Here is a 21252-nt window from a genome sequence, read left to right on the forward strand (position 1 = left end):
CAGGTGTCCGCAACAGCTAGTCGATGCCCCTCTTCACAGACCTGAGGACTGACTCTGAAAGGCCTCCGCTCACGTCTGCAGACGCACCAGCATGGCTGGGCAGCATGCCCCCTCCTCTGAGGCCTGAGGACCACGGGAGTCTGCCCCTGGCTCCTGGCTCCTTCCATTTTGTTGTCTCACTGAGGGGTGATGTCCACTGCCTGCAGTTGCTTCTGGGTTCCCTCGGCATTCTCTTTGAACAAATCCTGATGTAAGTCCCCTCTGTAAACCAAAGCCCTACTCTGTTCTAATTGGCTGGATCCTGACTGATAGAACCGCTACCACTATTATTTCTCCTGCTGCTGTTACTGATACTATTGCTGTATCACCCTAGAAATCTACGTAACAGGTCTCGTTGCCTGTCTCTTCAGTCATGCCCAACTCTTTGCAACGCTATGGACTGTAGCCCACCAGGCTCCTCTGTCCATGGAGTTCTCTGGGTCTAGTTACTTTACAATAAATGGACCAAAGGTAATACAGGCAACATTTTCTCACTGACAATTGGTACATCAAGTAGGTGAAAAATACATTAAGACTGTAGAGCGGGCTTCCCTGCTGGTTCAGTGGTAAAGAATCTGCCTGCCAACACAGGAGACACAGGTTCAATCCCTGATACAGGAAGATCCCACATGCTGCAGAGCAACTAAGCTAGCGCGCCACAATTACTGAGCCTGTGCTCTAAAGCCTGGGAGCCAAAACTGCTGAGTCCATTTGCCGCGACTGCTGACCTGAGCACACTAGAGCCCGTGCACCTCCAAAATTAAGAGAAACCACTGCAATGAGTAGCCTGCGCGTTGCAACTAGAGAGTAGCCCCTGTTTGCCACAACTAGGGAAAAGCCCACACAGCAACAAAGACTCAGCAAAGTCAAAAATTAAAAATAAAAATTAAGAAAGACTATGGAGCAACTAAAACAGCAACTTTAAAGGCAAAATGTGCAAACACTTTCAATTCTAGACATTATAAATGTGAAACAGAACTCAATTTCTATTTTCCATGTAACATAAAGAGGAACTGACTAAGTCTTCATCGACTGACTGCTAAAGTCATCAATCCCCTGCTGGGAGGGTCTCCCCATAAAGGAACACAGCAGACAGCTTGGATATCCTGAATCTGGGAAACCCATGGCATCAGCTTCTGCTTTCTCATCCATTGAGTTTTCACCACACCATGTACTTTTTTCCCTTGAGATTTCCTGTGAAAGACTGTGTTAACTCTCTTTTGGATAGGCTCTACTAACCATGGAAAAACCGCAGGCCCGGGGGACACCATAAAAGGCCACGGACCTGCCCGCCCAGCGATTACCAGCTCGAGCCATGCTGACGCTCCTTCCCTCCAGCTGCTGTTCACCCTTGAGGCTCCACCTGCTGCTCTCTGCACTCTTCTTCTTGATCCTCTTATCCCCGGGTAAGGTGGTGACTGGTTACCTGGGTCCACAGTTCAGAAAGCTGTTGGGAGGGTCAGACAAGACCCTGGAATCAGTCTTGCAGATTCATAAACCTCATAGGATGACAATAGGGGAGGACAGTAGAGAGATCATTCCTTCGCTGTTAACCGAATGCTCGATGACATCACATTTGGCTTTATCCTTACTTTGTAGCTTGGGATGTCTAGGTGAGGCACAGTGACCCATTGGTAGGCAGGTAGATCGGAAAGGATTGAATTCCATCAGCATCTATCATTATATCTATTCAGTAGGTCAGAAAAAGATGGACAGAGACCTAGCGACAGGATTTGGTGCAGAGGGTGCGTCCTGGGGACTCTGTCCTGTAGGTTTGCCTCCTGAGGGAACTGACAAATCAGCATTATGATGAGCACAACTCTCATTGTGGGAGAGGTGTAGCCATGATTATAGACGTAGGATGAACATTTAAAGAATCGGAACTAGACATCTTTGGAAAGTGAAAGAAGCACTTATCACTGTATCAGGACTAAGGCATAACCCAGACCTGTCTCATTTAAACTGGCCACTGGGCTGCGCTATGTAAATGGCACAGACCCAGGAGAGGGTTTCAGAAAGAGAACTAGAGTCCCCAGTAAGGGGTTACTGAGAAGATTGCGCGCTGGTGCACATTTTAGGAAGGACTTCTTATGTTAAACAGTATCGCACAGAATAGGTACCTCAACATAAATCTGGAGGCAATTAGAAGGATAATAGAGTTTGGAATACTAATGCATATGCGATGTGGGAAGAAAATGATTGGGCTGGGAACTGGCGAGACCCTGTGACCTTAGATCCTTAGGGCAAAGAATAAATATAAGACCTTTGAGAGGAGCCCGAAAGACTGTAAGACAAACCACCCACACTGCTATCTCTGTGTCCTCACTGCCCCTCCCTTGTGGCAGGTCAAGGGAGTTTGGATTTTAGTTAATTAGCTTTCTTTGAGAACCCAGATCTCTGAGGGGCTCTTAAAAATGTGATCTATAAATTCCCGGATGGCTCAGATCGTAAAGAATCTGCAATGTGGGAGACTTGGGTTTGATCCTTGGGTTGGGAAGATCCCCTGGAGGAGAGGATGACAACCCACTCCAGTGTTCTTGCCTGGAGAATCCCATGGACAGAAGAGCCTGGCCGGCTACAGGCCATGGGGTCGCAAAGAGTCAGACACGACTGAGTGACTAAGCACGCAAACATAAATTACTCAGCTTGCTTTCTTTGTCAAGGCAAGAATATATTTATTTGCTCATAAGGGTGATTCCCATACCTTTAGTCTGTGAAGGTCCAAATGTGTTATTTTTCCATTAACTAGTACTCACAGTGTCTTACCTTCCTGATCATTCATAATAAATTCATTGCTTGTACTCGGGTTGCCATGTTCTTATAGTCTCAATTGAGAATGTGTTTCTGCAGCCATCCAAAGCTACCGCTGTAAACCTCTCCCCTTCTTTATCTCAGTTCCTGGCTTCCAGTCTTAACCAAACTGCAATGTGCAAAACCCAGGAGTCAGTCCCCATGTTAGGACTGGTGATCACAGCATTGAACTTCCAGGAAACCCTCCACCTACCCAGATGACCAATACAGAGGGCCCACTGCTCAAGTTTCAGTTCACAGACTGTTTTCCTTCAAGAAGGAAGTATTTTAGGAAATCGACCTATCATTTTCAAGAATAGAAATATTTCAAAGATATTCTTCAGGGTCCGTTTATTTCTACAATAGCAGTCACTTGAGAGCACTGAACCTATAATCTCGGCCAGAGTTTAAATCTTTCTTTCAACCTGATCATATTTGGTTTGTGCCTTTCAGTTATTTCTCAGTTTCTGATGCATTGATGGTACCCTGTGATTTCTGGCACCCCTACAGTTTCTGTCAAAATGTTACTTATATCGTTCCCATGGCAGCTGGGGAGATACAGAAGGAGGGGAAAAAACAGTAGGCTCAAGTCATCACAGAGTTTCCTTCTTACGACTTATGGCATGGCTCAAAAATTTCAGAACTATATTCATATAGTATTGACTAGACAGTCTTCTCTTTATGATTTTCATGGGATTGAAGCTAGTATTTTACTATGAGACATTATCTGGATTTTTGTGTGCAGACAAACTTTAACTTGGTTAAGGCAATACTCTTCCTATTTAAAAAAATGTTTATCAGATGTCAATGTTGATTTTCTTTTCATTCTCCCCTTCAAATACATAATTAACTTACTTTATCAAGTGGGTATGTTGTCTATGTAATTCTGTTACAGTAAACAGGAACATCACCACCAAATTTTAATCAGAAAATATTGACATCATTCTTAGCTAGGAATGGCTTCGACAGGCAAGTATAAAACAATTACCTTGATGATACTAAAAACTGTCTTATTTAATAGACTCCATCCACTATTAAATGGACCTTGCATTATTTCTTGAGTGGTAAAATCTTGATACTATGAAAATTCTCAACACACAAGTGAGTCCAAGTGAAGCTATTAACTGTCTGTTTCCTAACTCCAGCTCTAGGTGGATTTCCCACTAGAAGACCAGTTTATTTAGCTCTGCCACTAGAGAGCTACTTAGTAAAATAACTTTTCTTCTGTATAAGTCACCAGGAGGAAATAATGGTCTGGACACAATGACCAATTTTCAGTTTTCTAATACCCTCTACTTTTTAAAGATATAATTGAAAGGATCATTTAGCATGTCCACAAATTTAAATTTCCTCTGATACACTCCATGATGAAAATTTCTTTGCCCTCTAGTTAGGCAGATCATATCTAACTTGGAAAGAAAAAATAAATTCTACTTTCTGAGCTGATTGAAACATGAAGAGATTGAGAGGTTTTCTATTAGTTTAGAATAAACTGGTACTACATCTGAGTGGTACCAGATGCAGTACCAGATGTGGTACCACTGGGCTTCCCAGGTGGTGCTAGTGGTAAAGAACCTGCCAGCCAATGCAGGAGATATAAGAAACATAGGTTTGATCCCTGGGTCAGGAAGATCCCCTGGAGAAGGGAATGGCAACCACTCCAGTATTCTTGCCTGAAGAATCCCATGGACAGAGGAGCCTGGCCCTCCCATAGGGTCACAAAGAATCAGACACGACTGAAATGACTTAGCACATAGCACATCTGAGTAGCCGCAGAGTTGTTTTTCCTGAAACTTCCCCCCTCCCTTATCTAAATGGATTGGAGGAAATAGGAGGTGAAAATGCCAAACATTTTAAAAGAAGAATAAGCACAGAGAAGTTGACGGAAGAAAACTGCAATATTAACTATATGAGTCTGCAAGCTTCCTATGACCTACAACCCCAGAATGATCTTGATCCCATTTAATCAAGGTCATCTCATTTCTCATCAAACTTATTTTTTCCCAGTATGTTCCATCCACATAGGTCGTTTTGTTCTTCAAGTAAACTAAGCAAAAGACCTTGCTCCCTATACACCTACCATACCTTCACGTGGATAACTACTTGCCTGTTTCATTTTCATCATTCAAATCTCAGTTCAAATGCTATATCCTGGGAAAGCCTTTCTTGGTCCATCTTATCAGCTCCATCTTCCAGATTATATCTGGCTTATTAATGTATTCTAACCACTTAACACTTTGTGAAATTATCTCGTCATTATATTTTTGTATGGTAAACTTTTCCTCACTGAATATAAGTTGCTGCAAGGATAAGAAACATTTCTGCCATTTTCACTGTTTTATTGCTAGTACAAAGAAAAATGCCTAGTGAATAGAAGACACTCAGCAAATACTGGTTGAAGATCCATATAAAGAAGTAAAATAATAAGAACATTGTGTATTTAGAACATACATTTTGTCCATCCCTTTGTTGTTTCACTTCAACATTTACCAAAGTTATTTTTGAAGCTTAAAGATATAAGGAAAGGAGGGGAGTTTGTCAGTATTTTGGCTCTTGGGTAAAAAGGAGATAGTGAATGTGATGGAGCAATTGGATGGACACTTTGTCCAGTTTCTTTCCTCCATGTAGAAATGCTCATGCTAGATCTCGTCTAATCTCACACCTAGATTTACAGGTTTATATTCCCTTCATGGACTAATGATTTTAATGGCTCTTCTTCTGCAGTAAGAAGTGGTATGAGTTCTGCACGAAACAACTGTCTCAATCTGCAAGGCAATTGCAAAAGAGACACCTGCAGAACAACAGAGGATATAATTGGCTACTGCCAAAGAAGGTGGAAATGCTGTCGCTCATGGTGGATTCTTTTGCCAGTTCCAACACCAGCTATCTATTCAGATTATGTAGAACCTATCAAGCCTAAGATAAAATGAAACTTGGAAAAGCATCCAAAATGAAACATGTTTGTGTCTAAAAATTTTAGAATATACACATTAAATACTGCTGGCTTTATTATCAACTTCTATCATCCCTTGTCAATAAAAATAAATAACTATATGCTGATTTCAAATCAATCCAAATACTACTTCTTTGAAACTCACTTCAATCCAGAAAAATCCTCTTTGAAAGTAAGAAAGATTGATATTGACATACATACTCAACAGTGTGTAAATTAGCCAGTGGAAAGTTATTATAAAACACAGGAAGCTCAACTGGGTGCTCTGCGATAACCCTAGATGGGTAAGATGGGGGTGGGGGCGGAGGCCCAAGAAGAAGGGGATGTGTGTGTACATAGAACTGAGTCACTTCATTGTATCACAGAAACTAACACAACATTGTAAAGCAATTATACTCCAAACAAAGCATAATAAGAAAAAGTAAAGTCTATTTATGTAACAAATTTTCCCAAAAAATTATCTTAGAAAGATAAAAAATTTAACCAACAGTTTGCAAAAATGAAGACATCATTATATATGCAACATAACTAAATAGACACACAGAGAATTCAAAGGAAATTCAAAAGTCGAATATAGAGGAAATCTAGAAACTATCTGGGAGTGGAGGAGATATAAATAGGAAAATGGGAGAAAACTGGAACGAGGCAAGAGAAAATAATTTGGGGTGATAACATAAGGATTGTAACTGCATGGCAGATAACTCGAAAGAGATGAAACCAAAAAGGAGGGAACAAAAAGTTGAAGACCAACAGAAATAAGTATACTAACACATAAAAGCTCAATTAACAACTCCCCCCAAAAGATATTTATGTCCTACTGCAATGAGAAAATATTGTGATCATACAGATTCTCAATTATTTTACTCCTCTACACAAATAACTTGCTTTTCTAGAACCTAAACATTTTACTGTAGAAAACATAGTAACCTCTCTCAGGGTATGCTGTCAATACCCCCTTTTAAATAGACTTTTGATGTGTCACAACTTCTGACTACAACTTCATCTTCCTCCCTAGAGTCATACGGTCTCACTTTCCTTTCTTGAATGCCCTTAGGACTTGAGTTCAACAACATACCTCAAAGTTATTCTTAGAAGGAGCCAGTTTTCAGTCATATGGAACACTTTGATGATTAAGGAAGTGTGATTTGGTAAGTGAAGACTCCCCGTCTCTCATCCTATAATGCAGTATTTATGAAATCAACTAATGTTTGACATGGGAGATAAGAATACTCAATGGGGAAACGACAATCTTTCAAACAAATGGTGTTGAAAAAACTGGATAATCACATGGAAAACACTGAAATTGTACCCCTGTCTTATACTACAAATAAAAAAATTAACCTGAAATGAATTAAAGACTTAAACATAAGACCCTATATCATAAAACTCCTAAAAGAAAACAGAGCAAAACTCCTTCACATTTGCCTTGGCAACAAGATTTTTTGGGATATGACACCAAAAGCACCAAGCAAAAATTAACAAGTGAGACTTGACACATCAAACTAAAAAGCTCTGCACTGCAAAAGAAAGAATCTACAAAAATGGAAAGGCAATCTACAGAATGAGAGAAAATATTTGCAAACTATATATCAGATATGGATTAATATATATAAATACATAGGGAACTCATACAACTCAAAAACAGAAACCAAACAACCCAATTTTTAAAAAAAGGACAGAGGAACTGAACAGAAATTTTCCCAAAAAAACATACAAATGACCAACAGGTACATGAAAAGGGTCTCAACATCACTAATTATCAGGAAATGCAAACAAAAACCATAATGAAATATTACCGCACACTTATTACAATGGCTAGCATCAAGAAGACAAGAGCTAACAAGTGTTGGCAAGGATGTGGAAAAAACAGAACATCTGTGCACTGCTGGTGAAATGTAAAATGATTTAGTCACTATGGGAAACAGTGTGGAGGTTCCTCAATAAAGGAAAAATAGGGGGAAAGGCTGGGGGATGGTCCTCTTAAGCTTTTGGCACAGAGTCTTTAGACAATACGTGGTGACTGAGGAAATACTGTGCTCTTTGACTCTCCTCTTCTCACCAACCTTGTCATATGAGACAATTATACAAAGGGTTATAATGGATGAGAAAATTTTAGTTTTCAATGTGAACTCAGTGTATTTACCTTTCAGATTCTAGTAAGAACATAGTACATTTGTGATATTGGCCTCTCTTTTAAAGAAATAACTTAAATACAGCTTCTTTTTTCCAGAAATGGACCTTAGGCAATTATTTTCTCCCTCATGTGGAAAAAGAGTCCCCTTGCAACACAGAGGACTTTGGTAACAAGGACTTTACACTCAATGACCCTTCAAAAGATGCTGGCCAGAGATACTGACTTCTGAGAAACATGAGAGCCCACAGAAAAAGTACAGGATTAGCAATCTGGTTTCCAGTGGTTAGGTTAATTTGTCACCAAATTTAGAGACCCCAGGGTTTGGAAACATTCCAGTGGAAGCTGTTTTATTTTCTTACTTGCTAAATTTCACTGACTAAAAGGACCCTTGGTCTACAGAAGTAAATAAAAGGTGCTCTATCCTGCTGTTCCTGATTACTCACTGCTCTACCAGGCATTCAACCATGAGACTCCATTTATTGCTTTCTGTTCTCCTTCTCTCTTTGGCTCTAATACCAAAAGGTAGGTGGTGAACAACTGTAGAGCTGGGTTTCTTAGGAGACCTACTCGGACACTGAGTTATACCATGGCCATCTTGACTCAGACCCTAACGCACAGTCTCAGGGATACAGATGTCCAACATGAGCATCCTCCTTAGAACTGATGGGGTCCAAATTGGGAAGAAAGACAAGGATTTCCACCAACAGAAAGCAAGTTCCAAGAGCTCCATGATTACAAAAGGGGACTCAAATATAGGGGGGAGGGGGAGAAGCCTTGACATCTGACACAAGGATACAAATCAAGTAGCTTTCACAAGGGCCCCCATCTCCAAAAGAGACAGTGGAAATGGCAGCTATTGGGTCAGCCTCTGTTAGTGAATCAAAGGGACCTGGAATCTATTGGCAAAGGAATATTTGTGAAGGGTGCAAGTTAGGTGTGTAAGACAACTCAACAACAACCACACAAAAAAAGAATTCTATCAAACTATTAAAAACCAACAGGAAGCAAGGGAATTTGGAAAAAGCATGGAAATTTGGGATGAGCTTCAGTGGCAAAATTTTAAGTATAATGCAAAATAGGAAGGAAGCATTTTACCAGTCTGAGATACATCCTTGGTGCTCATGATTGAGAAGCTGGAATATTAAAGTGTAGATAAAGGAGAAAGGGAGTGTGGTCATTTTCAGGCCAGTTTGTTCAGATCCTTGTAAAACTGATAAGACTGTTTTCTCCACTGTTCATGACAGGATGTTCCAATCCTTCATAATGACATCTGTGTTCATTTGGGTAACTCTCCCTCTTCCTTGAATCATCTATTCAGCTCAGTTCAGTTCAGCCACTCAGTCGTGTCCAACTCTTTGTGACCCCATGGACTGCAGCACATCAGGCCTCTCTGTCCATCACCAACTCCTGGAGTTTGATCAAACTCTCGTTCATTGAACTGGTGATGCCATCCAACCATCTCATCCTCTGTTGTCCCCTTCTCCTCCTGCCCTCAATCTTTCCCAGCATCAGGGTCTTTCCCAATGAGTCAGTTGTTCGTATCAGATGGCCAAAGTATTGGAGTTTCAGCTTCAGCATCAGTCCTTCCAATGAATATTCAGGACTGATTTCCTTTAGGAGGGACTGGTTGGATCTCCTTGCAGTCCAAGGGACTCTCAAGAGTCTTTTCCAACACCACAGTTCAAAAGAATCAGTTCTTCAGTGTTCAGCCTTCTTTATGGTCCAACTCTCACATCCATAAATGACTACTGGAAAAACTACAGCTTTGACTAGACAAACTTTGTTGGCAAAGTAATGTCTCTGCTTTTTAATATGCTGTCTAGGTTGGTCATAGCTTTTCTTTCAAGGAGCAAGTGTCTTTTAATTTCATGACTTCAGTCATCATCTGCATTGTTTGGAGCCCCCCAAAATAAAGTCTCTCACTGTTTCCATTGTTTCCCCCTCTATTTGTCATGAAGTAATGGGAAGAGTCTTCAAATACAATCGAAGATATCCCCTTGTTTGATCTTTGCCTGATCTATGAATATCTTAGAATCTCTGACATACAGTTGTCCCCTCTTGAGGGAGTTCACATCATTCTCATCTTGGCCTCAGTTCTGTCGGAAGATGACACACTTGCAGTGATAGCCACTGTAAAATTATATGATGTTAAGGACTTAAAATTAGAAGGCAATTTAATGCTTAATTCTTTAATTTTACAGATAAGAGAATTTACATCAACCAAAAGAAAAATATTTCACTAAGGTCATGTAGGTAGTGGCAATTGCAGCTGGAAACAAATATTTTTAAAAATTTTTTATTTTGAATTAGAGTGTAGCTGATTCTTTCTACTACTTTCTGTTAAAGGGCCTTCTTTCTGTCAGATCTCCCTCAGAAAATCACCTACTTTCTGTCAGAAAGTGTCTTCTTTCAGTCGACTTTCCTCATAAATCACCTCATTTTTGCAGGAAAGCACATTCATTCTGTCAAGGTACCCCAGAAATTGCCTCACTTCTGTAAAAAAGAACATTCTTTCCATCAGGTTGCCCTCAGAAAACTGCCTTCTTTCTGTCAGGTATCCCTCAGAAATTGCCTCCCTTCTATCTGAAAGCTCCTTCTTTCTGTCAGGTTTTCCCTCAGAAAATCACCTCCTTTCTGTCACATTTCCCTCAGAAATCACCTCCTTTCTGTCAGAAAGCGTCTTGTTTCTTTCAGGCTTTCTTCAGAAAATGACCTCCTTTCTGTGAGAAAGTGTCTTCTTTCTGTCATCTTTCCCTCAGAAATCACCTCCTTTCTGTCAGAAAGCATCTTCTTTCTGTCAGACTTTCATCAGAAAATCACCTCCTTTCTGTCAGCAAGGGTCTTTTTTCTGTCAGGTTTCCCTCAGAAATCATCTCCTTTCTGTCACAAAATGCCTTCTTTCCATCAGGTTTCCCTCAGAAATCAACTCCTTTCTTTCAGTAAGCGCTTTCTTTCTGTTAGGCTTTCCTCAGAAAATCTCTTCCTTTCTTTCAGAAAGTGTCTTCTTGTTATCAGGTTTCCCTCAAACATCTCCTTTCTGTCACAAAGTGCTTTTTTCTGTTACATTTTCCTTTGAAATTGCCTCCTTTTTGTCATAAAACGCCTCCCCCCACCCCCCCGCCCAGGTTTTCCTCAGAAAATCGCCTCCCTTCTGTCAGAAAGTGCAGAAAGTGTCTTCTTTTTGTCAGTTTTCCTTCAGAAATCACCTCCTGTTTGTCACCAAATGCCTTCTTTCTGTCAGGTTTCTTTATGAAATCTCCTCCTTTCTGTCATGATATGCTTTCTTCTGTCAGGTTTCCCTCTTAAATTGCCTCCTTTCTGTCATGAAATACCTTCTTGTTGTCACATTTTCCTCAGAATTCACCTCCTTTCTTTCAGACTGCCACCTTTTTCTGTCTGTTTCCCTAAGAAATCTGGTTATAACTGATGGAGATGAAACTACATTGTGTATAAGGAACAGCATGAAGGCCCCTAGAAGGGAGTAGTAGTTTGTTTCAAAAAATGTGCATGGGAAATCTGTAATTATGTCAAAGTAAAAGCTGCAGGATGCAATGCTAAATCTGTAGGAATACTTCAAGAATGAGGTAACTTCTTCCAATGGTGTTCCAATGGATAACAACCTGCCTACCAATGTAGGGGACATGGGTTCAATTGTAGTCCAGGTTGATTCCACATTCCACAGGGAAACTAAGCCTGTGTGCCCAAGTACTGAGCATGGTACCCTAGAGCCCATGATCCACAAAGAAGAATCCATTGCAATGAGAAATCCGGCACAGCAATGAAGAGTAGTCCCCGCTCCTCATATTATAGAAAGTGCAGGCACAGCAACATAGACCCAGTGCCACCAAAATCAAATAAAATAAAATGAGAACAACAAGGACAAGGCCTCTAGACTTTATACTTGGAAGTAGTAATCACCTGCATTGCTATCACCCAGGGGTTTCAGTTTACCCTCAAAGTAGGATCAACTAAGAGTTAAACAGCCTAGAAGAACTATACAGAAAAAAGATCTCAATGACCCAGATAACCACGATGGTGTGATCACTCACCTAGAGCCAGACATCTTAGAGTGCAAAGTCAAGTGGACCTTAGGAAGCATCACTAGGAACAAAGCTAGTGGAGGTGATCAAATTCCAGCTGACCTATTTCAAATCCTAAAAGATGATGCTGTGAAAGTGCTACACTCAATATGCCAACAAATCTGGAAAACTCAGCAGTGGCCACAGGACCAGAAAAGCAGTCTTCATTCCAATCCCAAAAAAAGGCAATGCCAAAGAATGTTCAAACTACTGTACAATTTCACTCATCTCGCATGCTAGCAAAGTAATTCTCAAAATTCTCCAAGTTAGGCTTCAATAGTTTGTAAACCGAGAACTTCCAGATGTTCAAGCTAGATTTAGAAAAGGCAGAGAAACAAGAGATCAAATTGCCAACATCTGTTGGATCATCGAAAAAGCAAAAGAATTCCAGAAAAACATCTACTTCTGCTTCATTGACTAGACTAAAGCCTTTGACTGTGTGGATCACAACAAACTGTGGAAAATTCTTCAAGAGATGGGAATACCAGACCACCTGACCTGCCTCTTGAGAAACCTGTATGCAGGTCAAGAAGCAATAGTTAGAACTGGGCATGGAACAACAGACTGGTTCCAAATTTAATTACAAACTTTTATGGCATGCAAAGTTCAGAATGCAACCCTTCTTTCTAAATAAAGATGCAACCCCATACTCATCAACAAAAAAGGCACCTATTTTGAGTGATTTACTTAGGGTTACAGTAAATCTATATTCAAGTATACCTCCCCCCGGGCTCCATTTAGAGTGTACGACCGGCATTTGCAGCTCAGTTACCACATTTAGAAGTCATAAAACATAACTATGCCTAGAATTTGAGGCTTTTGAGTAATGTCACTTCAGAGCTATGCTAATTTTGTAGTGGTTCTACACCAAGTTGCCACCAATACCATAGCTTAAAACAGCAAAGTGTATTATCTTAGACTTCTGTTGGTTTGAAATCCAATGTGAGTCTCACTGGGCTAAAGTCAAGGTGTTGCCAAAGCCACATTCCTTCTGGAGGCTCCTAGATACCACCCTCATGCCTTCCCAAATGGCATTATCTGAGCCTCCTCCATGGTTGCATCTCCCTCTGGCTCTCTTCTGACTCCATCCCATTTTCCACTTAAGGACCCTTGTCCTGACACTGGACCCATCAGGATAATCCAGGATAATCTCTCTATTTTAAGGTCATCTGATGAGTAACCTTAATTTCATCAGCAACCATAATTTCTCTTCCCACAAAACCTAACATATTCACAGGTTCCACAGACTGCACATGGACATCCTCATGGGTCTCTGCTCTGCCCACTCAGAGCTTTGACTTATGCCTCATTCTATAGAGAAAGAGGAGCCCAGCATTGCCATGCACTCATCACACACACAGTTAACATACAGTCCTTTAATCTCTAACTCATCAATGAATGTATCTTTATTGGCAATCCATGGTAGGTGCCGTCAGGATATAAGACACTTGAACAAACCACAGACCCTGACTTCCGAGGACTTACATGCTAGTGTTCACCAAGTGTGAACTCGGTATATGAGGAAAGGATGTCAAAGTCAAACAAGAACATTTCTCAAATCTTTACTTGGCAACCCAGCAGGAGAGAATAAAAGCAATCATGGCCATTGTAATAAAGACGTATAAGAACACATCAGCAAATTATGACTATATAAATAAAGCACAATCATATATTTTGGAGGCATGATTACATAGCTATTAAGAACAAGGTGTTTAGTCTTTAAATAGAGCTGGTTTCAAGTCTTGACTAAAACTTTGGAATCAAGTAGTTATAAAAATCAAGTGTTATAAAATCCTCAGTTTCCTCTTTAATAAAATGCAAATAATACCTATTATGATGAGTCTTGTATAAAGCATATGTACAGAGCTTAGAGCATAATGTGGCTCCTAAAATGTGTTCAATAATTACAGTAATTACAATCACTAAAAGTTGGAATTTACGGGAGATTATACACCACAAAAACTTATCACTGAACCTGAGTCATAAAAAGAAAGTGCAAGAAAGGAATGAATTGTTTTAAAAATGTCTCAATAACCTAAACTCACCCATCTAAAGAGAATCTAACTGAAAAACTTAACTCCCTGATATTTACGCAAATTACATTAAAGACTCTGGTAATAAAAAGGGACTTCTTTCCCCCTATTCTCCACAAAAGAAAATGACAAAAAATGATTTTCTCAATCAGAAGTCAATCTTTCCAGATGCTAATGGAGGACATCTTGATATATACAGAATAGCCTTAGCTGGTAAATCATAAAAATAAAGTTATAAGAATGGAATTTCTCCAAGTAACTTTCTGTTCAAATGTATAAACTCATATTTGACCCCAGAGAGTGTGTGTATGTGTGTGTGTCTCTCAAGAAATACGATTTCGTGATATGTAATAAATCAACAGAAAATTAGGATTTTGCCCTCACTGTCACTTCGTTCTAGTTCTTTCTTCGTAAAAGGTTCATAGCTATAAAATTGCTGCTTACATTTTATATGCCCATCCTCATGAAATTACACAATGCAAGGATTCTATCGTGCATGGTCAAGTAAATGATGTTTAGAGAATAATCAAATCACTTGGTGCTGACAGGTAGAGCTCTTCCTCACTGATAGTTTTGTATTGCATTGCAATACAAAATTCTTCTAAACACACTCGAGGGACTTCCAATGCAGGGGGCTCAGGTTCAATCCCTGGTCAGGAAACTAAGATCTATGCAGCATGACCAAAAAATTTTAAAAAATAGTAGTAAAAAAATTAAACATACTTGAGTGGAATGTTTGATCCCTCAGACAAGCACAATCTGCTTTCTTTGTATCCTATTAGAAAGTGAATCTAGCCCATTAAAAGAGTATAATGGCAGGTCATTCAGGATAAAGCAGCTTTAAAATTATTACCTAATCCAACACAGATATGTTTTAAAGATTGGGGCAGGTGGGCCAGGAGAAAGGAACTGGGATTGTGGGAAAAGACCTGATGAATAACCCAATGTGAGAAGGACTCAGTGTGTCTCTGTCAGCTTAGGAGACAGAGGACAGGAGCATCAAGCCAAGGAATGTGGTGGTGGTGGTGTGTGTGTGTGTGTGTGTGTGTGTGTGTGTGTTTGTGTGCACGCGCGTGTGCGTGCGTGAGCGCTTAGCCACTCAGTCATGTTCAACTCTTTGTGACCCCATAGACCGCAGTGTGCCAGGCTCCTCTGTCCATGGGATTCACCAGGCAAGAAATACTGGAGTGGGCTGCCATTTCCTTCTCCAGGGGATCTTCCTGATCCAGGGATCAAACCCGTGTCTTCTGCATTGGGAGCCAGGTTCTTTACCACTGAGCCACCTGGGAAGGCCTATGGTGGCCTCTAAAAGATGGTAAAAGGAAGTGGATTTCCTGCCAGAAATCTTTAGGAGGAGCACAGCTCTGGCAATACCTTGATTTTAGCCCACGGGACCCGTGTTGGACTTCTAAACCACACAACACTTAGAGAACAAATGTGTGTTGTTGTTAAGCCCCTAAGTTTGTGGTCATTTGTGAAGGCAGCAACAGAAAACCAAGACAAATATTAACTGAGAGGCTTATGATATCCTGAGGTGAACCATAGAGACAGGGAGATTCAACCCAGTTTATCTAAGCTTTTCAGCAAATATTCATGTCTAGTGAGGGTTGCCAGATAAAATACAAGACTCACAGTTAAATATAAGCTTCATATAATCAGTGACTATTTTTTAGTAAGAGAATATGCAGTATTTGGTACATATATACAACAAATTGCCCATTATGTCTGCAATTAAAATTTAACCATGTCCTGTAATTTTACTTGCTCAATCTGGCAACCTTATTTTTAATTCACATATGTGGGACATTCCAGCGATTACCTCCCTTCAACAGAACTGTTTCCTGCCAGCCACACTGAAACCCACTTCTTAACAATTCTCCCCCTGTATTTCAGGTCTAATTTATCATGCACAGCCTGTCTTTCTCTGTGATAATAGGGTTGCTGGCTTCCATCTCTAGTGATGGGATTACTGTCATGAATTGCAAATAAAGGTCTGTGGAGTTTTTGCTAAATGTGACAGTCCTAGAATCATCTGGAGCCTCATACGCTTTGTCCTTCTTGCATTTCACCCAATTTGAATTTCTCCTCTGCCAAAATACATGACAACTATCAGAATACTGCTTAGAGAGTGATATTCAGGCTCCGACTCTGGGCATAAACAATCTCCCTCTGCTTGTTTTAAATAATTTCATCCCCACTGCAGCTGTTGACTCTGCTTTGCTGATCTGATCCGTTGATAAAGCCATTCAGTTTGAACAAATTAGTGTGTCTTTTCCCATGGCACCTTCCTCTGGCTGATAACTTACACTCAAGAAAATTATGGCTCATGCAAAACCATACATGTAATAGTCTAATGTGTTCCAAAAGAATCACATATTTCCTTTCAGTGGGTTCTTATATTACCAAAGAATGGGAGGACAGGTTTTCTGTTTCTGTAGTCAGAAAGTTTACATGCTCACTTATTACAAATTGATGAGTTTCTATTCTTATAGAAGTTATTGATGGAAATAATTTGCTCTTCTTTTGAAAGTTAGTCACTCAGTCATGTCCAACTCTGCGACCCCATTGACTGTGGTCCTCCAGGTTCCTCTGTTTATAGAAGTCTCCAGGCAAAAATACTAGAGGGGGTAGCCATTCCCTTATCCAGGGGATCTTCCTGACCCAGGGACTGAATCCATGTCTCCTGCACTGCAGGTGGATTCTTTATAGTCTGAGTCATGAGGGAAGCCTGTAACTTTTTTAGCAGGATATAATGAGGAAGGTAGGATGTTAATTCTAAACAAGACTTAGGGGATAATTAATTGTACATTTATGTTAGAGTTACAGCTTTCTATTAATACACTTGGGGTTTAGTCTAAGATGTGTGCTCTTTTAATGGTATAAGATATTTAATATAGATTCCTCAGGTAGCCTTATGATTTGTAATAAAATTATTTTTTAATAAATGAATAATGTTCAACCATGAATAATGTCCATTTCTGTTCCATGAGTTTTTGAATGAAAGTGTCGTTGCCTTTTTAGAGTTTGGGGACAGGGTCTAAATAATACTTGATAAAACTTTCACTCAACACAGTATAAGTTTTTACTATATTGCCTATAAAAGAAGTATTATATGCAGCATAATTATAATTCTTACTATATTATGTTTTTATTTTAAACAATACTAAGGTAAATGATTAGAGAAGGGCATATCAACCCACTCCAGTATTCTTGCCTGGAAAAACCCATGGACAGAGGAGCCTGGTGGTTACAGTCCATAGGTTAGACATGACTGAAGCAATTTAGCACAAGCTTAATGATGGCGATATTATTGTAAAAGATAAATCTCTTGCAAACATAAACTGTTCTAAATGTCATTTTGACAAGTGAAGGAAAAAGATTCTAAGACTTTAAGGATCTTGCCTGTGGATTTATGGTGGATGATAAGGTTAAGGGTTTATTATAGATAACAAAGATGTAAGCTGTATTGATAAAACATAAAACAAAAATAGAAACAATGCAGATTGTACAGCAAGAGAAGAATCATAAAAGGTTGAGAAATGAGAGTAAAGACTTAAATACCATAAAGATAAATATCTTGTTTGAAGTGCCCCACAACCTTGGCCTGATGCTTTCTAGAAGCCAAATAGCAAAGTGAAATACTGCCACTTGTATTTTTTTTTAAATAAGAATCAATTGATTGCTAAATTGCTTGCTTAGGGGAAGCACAGATACTACTGATAGTAATATAAGACACAAATTCCTGCTTGAGCTCTTCATAAAGACAATACCAAATAACACACAAGCCAAATATCTTATAAACTCCAGACAAGAATCAAGTCTAAAACCCAGATCTGTAGATTTTCCACCTCAGTATGTAAGTATGTTAGTTTCTGATTCTTCTCAGCAAAACTATAGATTCCCGTTACATCATCAGTTTCTTCCACCCTTCACTCAAGATAATATACATGGTTTTTCTAAGAATGACAATTCCTTCAGATCATATCTCAAGGTAACTTTTTATTATATGTTAATATAATAAACACATTTAAAAAATGTTTAATGTTAAAAAAAAGTTTTTTTAATGTTAACCTAGACTGAAAGCTCCCAGATGATGATGTGTTCCAAGGATGGAATGTAATATAGACAGAAGTCAATCACTTTGATGGATGAGTTATAGACCACTGTTTTAGCTTTAGTATAAATGGAAAGAGGCTTCCCTGGTGGCTCAGATGGTAAAGCATCTGCCTACAATGCGGGAGACCCGGGTTCAATCCCTGGGTTGGGAAGATCTCCTGGAGAAGGAAATGGCAACCCACTCCAGTACTTTTGCCTGGAAAATCCCATGGAAGGAGGAGCCTGGTAGGCTACAGTCCATGGGGTCGCTAAGAGTTGGACATGACTGAGCGACTTCACTTTCATAAATGGAAAGATCTATACTGAGATCCTGGTCTCAGGTTTTTGCATAGATACACATGAAAAGCTGCTGTAATTTGGCAAATGTACTCATTAAGTTTTGGTAAGGATTGCATTTTTAGACAAAAGTGAAGCTGGACAGGTCGTAGCACATAGATTCTGTGAATGAGCTTAAATGGGATCCTGCAAAGCTGCCTTGGACAGTGTCCCGCATCTTTATACCAACAGCCTGGTTATCAATCTGCCATACCTCCACGATGGAATTGAATAAGCAGGAAGATACATCATTCCCAAGTGTGAATAAAATGCTTATTATCTTGATCCCAGTTGAGTCATTTTTAAATGCAAAAATTAAATACTTGAAAATACAGGATTCCTTCTAAGCATGCTATTAGTTGAAATAAAAATCCAATGTCTCACATCAACCTAGGATTTTCCTCTGCTGCTTCACATAATTTTCCTGCTTTGTACCAAGGAGATCAAACCAGTCAATCCTAAAGGAAATCAGTCCTGAATATTCATTGGAAGGACTGACGCTGAAGCTGAAACGCCAATACTCTGGCCACCTGACGTGAAGAACTGACTCATTGGAAAAGACCCTGATACTAGGAAAGACTGAAGGCAGGAGGAGAAAGTGATGACAGAGGATGAGATGGTTGGATGGCATCACTGACTCAATGGACATGAGTTTGATCAGGCTCCAGGAGTTGGTGATGGACAGGGAGGCCTGGTGTGCTGCAGTCCATGGGGTCGCAAAGAGTCAGACAGGACTGAGCAACTGAACTGAACTGAACCTATGTTCATGCACAGAGTTAAAATAGGGTTCATACTCTGAGGTATGAATTTTCTGAATAGTCAATGATGGACTAAATTTTATACTATCAAGAACATCACTTGTATTCATTCATTCTATCAGAAAGTGGGTGATTTATTTTAATATCTACAGCCTTTTATTATTTTTTTAATTTTGAAAAGTATCAACGATCCACAAAAGTAGAGGGAACAGTACAATGAAATGCATGTATCCAACATCAAGTGACAACCATTAGCAATCTGTGGGCACACTTGTCTCTGCTAAAGCTTTACCTGCTTTCCTTCCCCCACACAATTACTCTGAAGCAAATCTTAAAGATTATGTCTTTCCATTAAGTATTTCAGTATATTTTTTCAAAAAGGTAAGCACTCTTTTCTTAAACACCAAAACAATCAATCCGGTTATGGCACTAAAATATTTCACAGTAATTCCTTAATACTTTCAGATACTCTGTCAGACTCAAACCATCACACCAGTATACAATCTCATTAACGATTTCTCACATGTGCTTTGTTTCAGGGCTTTTAACAAATATTTACTACAAGCTAGTTTGGTTCCAGGTGATGTGTGGCACATTCTAATGTGTTTTATTATATTTATTCCTTCATTGTAATAATCTATCAAGTGCCTAATATATGTCGGGGGAAGTTGAGGATCCTTGGAACACATCAGTAAATAAAACAGACCGAGTCCCCACCTTCTTGGAGCTCATGCTGTAGGACAGTGAGGCAGGAAATAATGAATAAAAATAATAAAAGTAAATCTGCCCTTTGTTAAAAGGGGACAAGTGATTCTGGGGGGAAAAATTACAGCTGGCTAAGGGTTATTTGCAAATCGTGGGCAGAGATGCAATTTTAAAAAGATAAGCAGGGTAAGGCTGATTGGAAAGGTGTTTTTTGAGGAAAGGCTTAAAGGAGGAAAGAGAATTAACCCTGCAGATATCTGGAGGAAAAGTGTCTAAATCAGAACTAGCTCAAAATCTCTAAGACAGGATAAGATTGGTGTGTTCCAGAAACAAGAAGACTAAAATCTTTGACATTTAATAAAAATAAACAATAACCTGAGGAAAAGGAAAGAGCCACAGGAATGCATGAACAGAATAAACATGACCCACTCTGCTCAGTGACTACGACCAGATATATTTAGGAAAGCAGAAACAGCGGAATGTTATCTTTTATAGAAAGCTTGAATTACAAACATTCAAAGATGGACACTCAATGTTTAACCGGCTCAGTCTATCAAATCTCTAAAAATGTCAAGTTATTTTTAAAAGGTGGTCTCAGTTTTATATATATTTAGAATGCATATCACCTTATTTACTGCTGCCTATGTGACATTTTCCTGAACAATCCCATTCACTTGGATAGGTTTGCCTACTTTTTCTATAATACAATGACCACCCAATGTCTATTTTCAGAGGCCCAGATCTTACTCTAGTGCTGTTAGCTTACGGTGTGCACCATGGACTGAATACCTTCATCTGGGCATACTTGGTATCACCAAACATCACCATGACTGTCCCCAATATCAAAGGCAGAAATCTGGTCTTCATCTGGCTTCCCTCCTTTTAGCCTCTTGCCAAGTCCAGGAGGTCTCTAAACCCTGCTGACTTCAAGTCCACACACTCCTAGGATATATATATATATTCAAACATTTCAACCACTGAGACCCATGTGGAAGGAAGCAAATTTCCTTTAGCCACATATGGTGTATTACTGTACTGAATATTTGGCTTCCCTGATGGCTCAATGGTAAAGGATCTGCCTGACAATGCAGGAGACACGGGTTTGATCCCTGGGTGGGGAAGATCCCTTGGAGAAGGATCTTCAGGAGAATACTCCAGTATTCTTGCCTGGGAGATCCCATGGACAGAGGAGCCTGACTGGCTGCAGTCCATGGGGGTCACAAAAGAGTTGGACATGATTTAGAGACTAAACAACAAATATTTGTTTAGTTTTTATTCAATATTTTATTCAATAAATATTGAGTATTTATATATGGTAATATAGACATAA

At 39.6% G+C, this 21252-nt stretch overlaps 1 protein-coding gene across 1 annotated transcript; it reads left to right on the forward strand.

Annotated features, from left to right (window-relative positions):
• The first annotated feature begins 1354 nt into the window (after positions 1-1354).
• Positions 1355-5759, forward strand: LOC136176412 (beta-defensin 109-like). Its single transcript, XM_065946595.1, has 2 exons — positions 1355-1445; positions 5554-5759. The coding sequence occupies exons 1-2, from the start codon at positions 1355-1357 to the stop codon at positions 5757-5759; spliced, it is 297 nt and encodes a 98-aa protein (XP_065802667.1).
• Positions 5760-21252: the final 15493 nt, after the last annotated feature.

The sequence above is a fragment of the Muntiacus reevesi genome, chromosome 10 (assembly GCF_963930625.1).
Source record: "Muntiacus reevesi chromosome 10, mMunRee1.1, whole genome shotgun sequence".
In the NCBI taxonomy this organism is placed as follows: domain Eukaryota; kingdom Metazoa; phylum Chordata; class Mammalia; order Artiodactyla; family Cervidae; genus Muntiacus; species Muntiacus reevesi.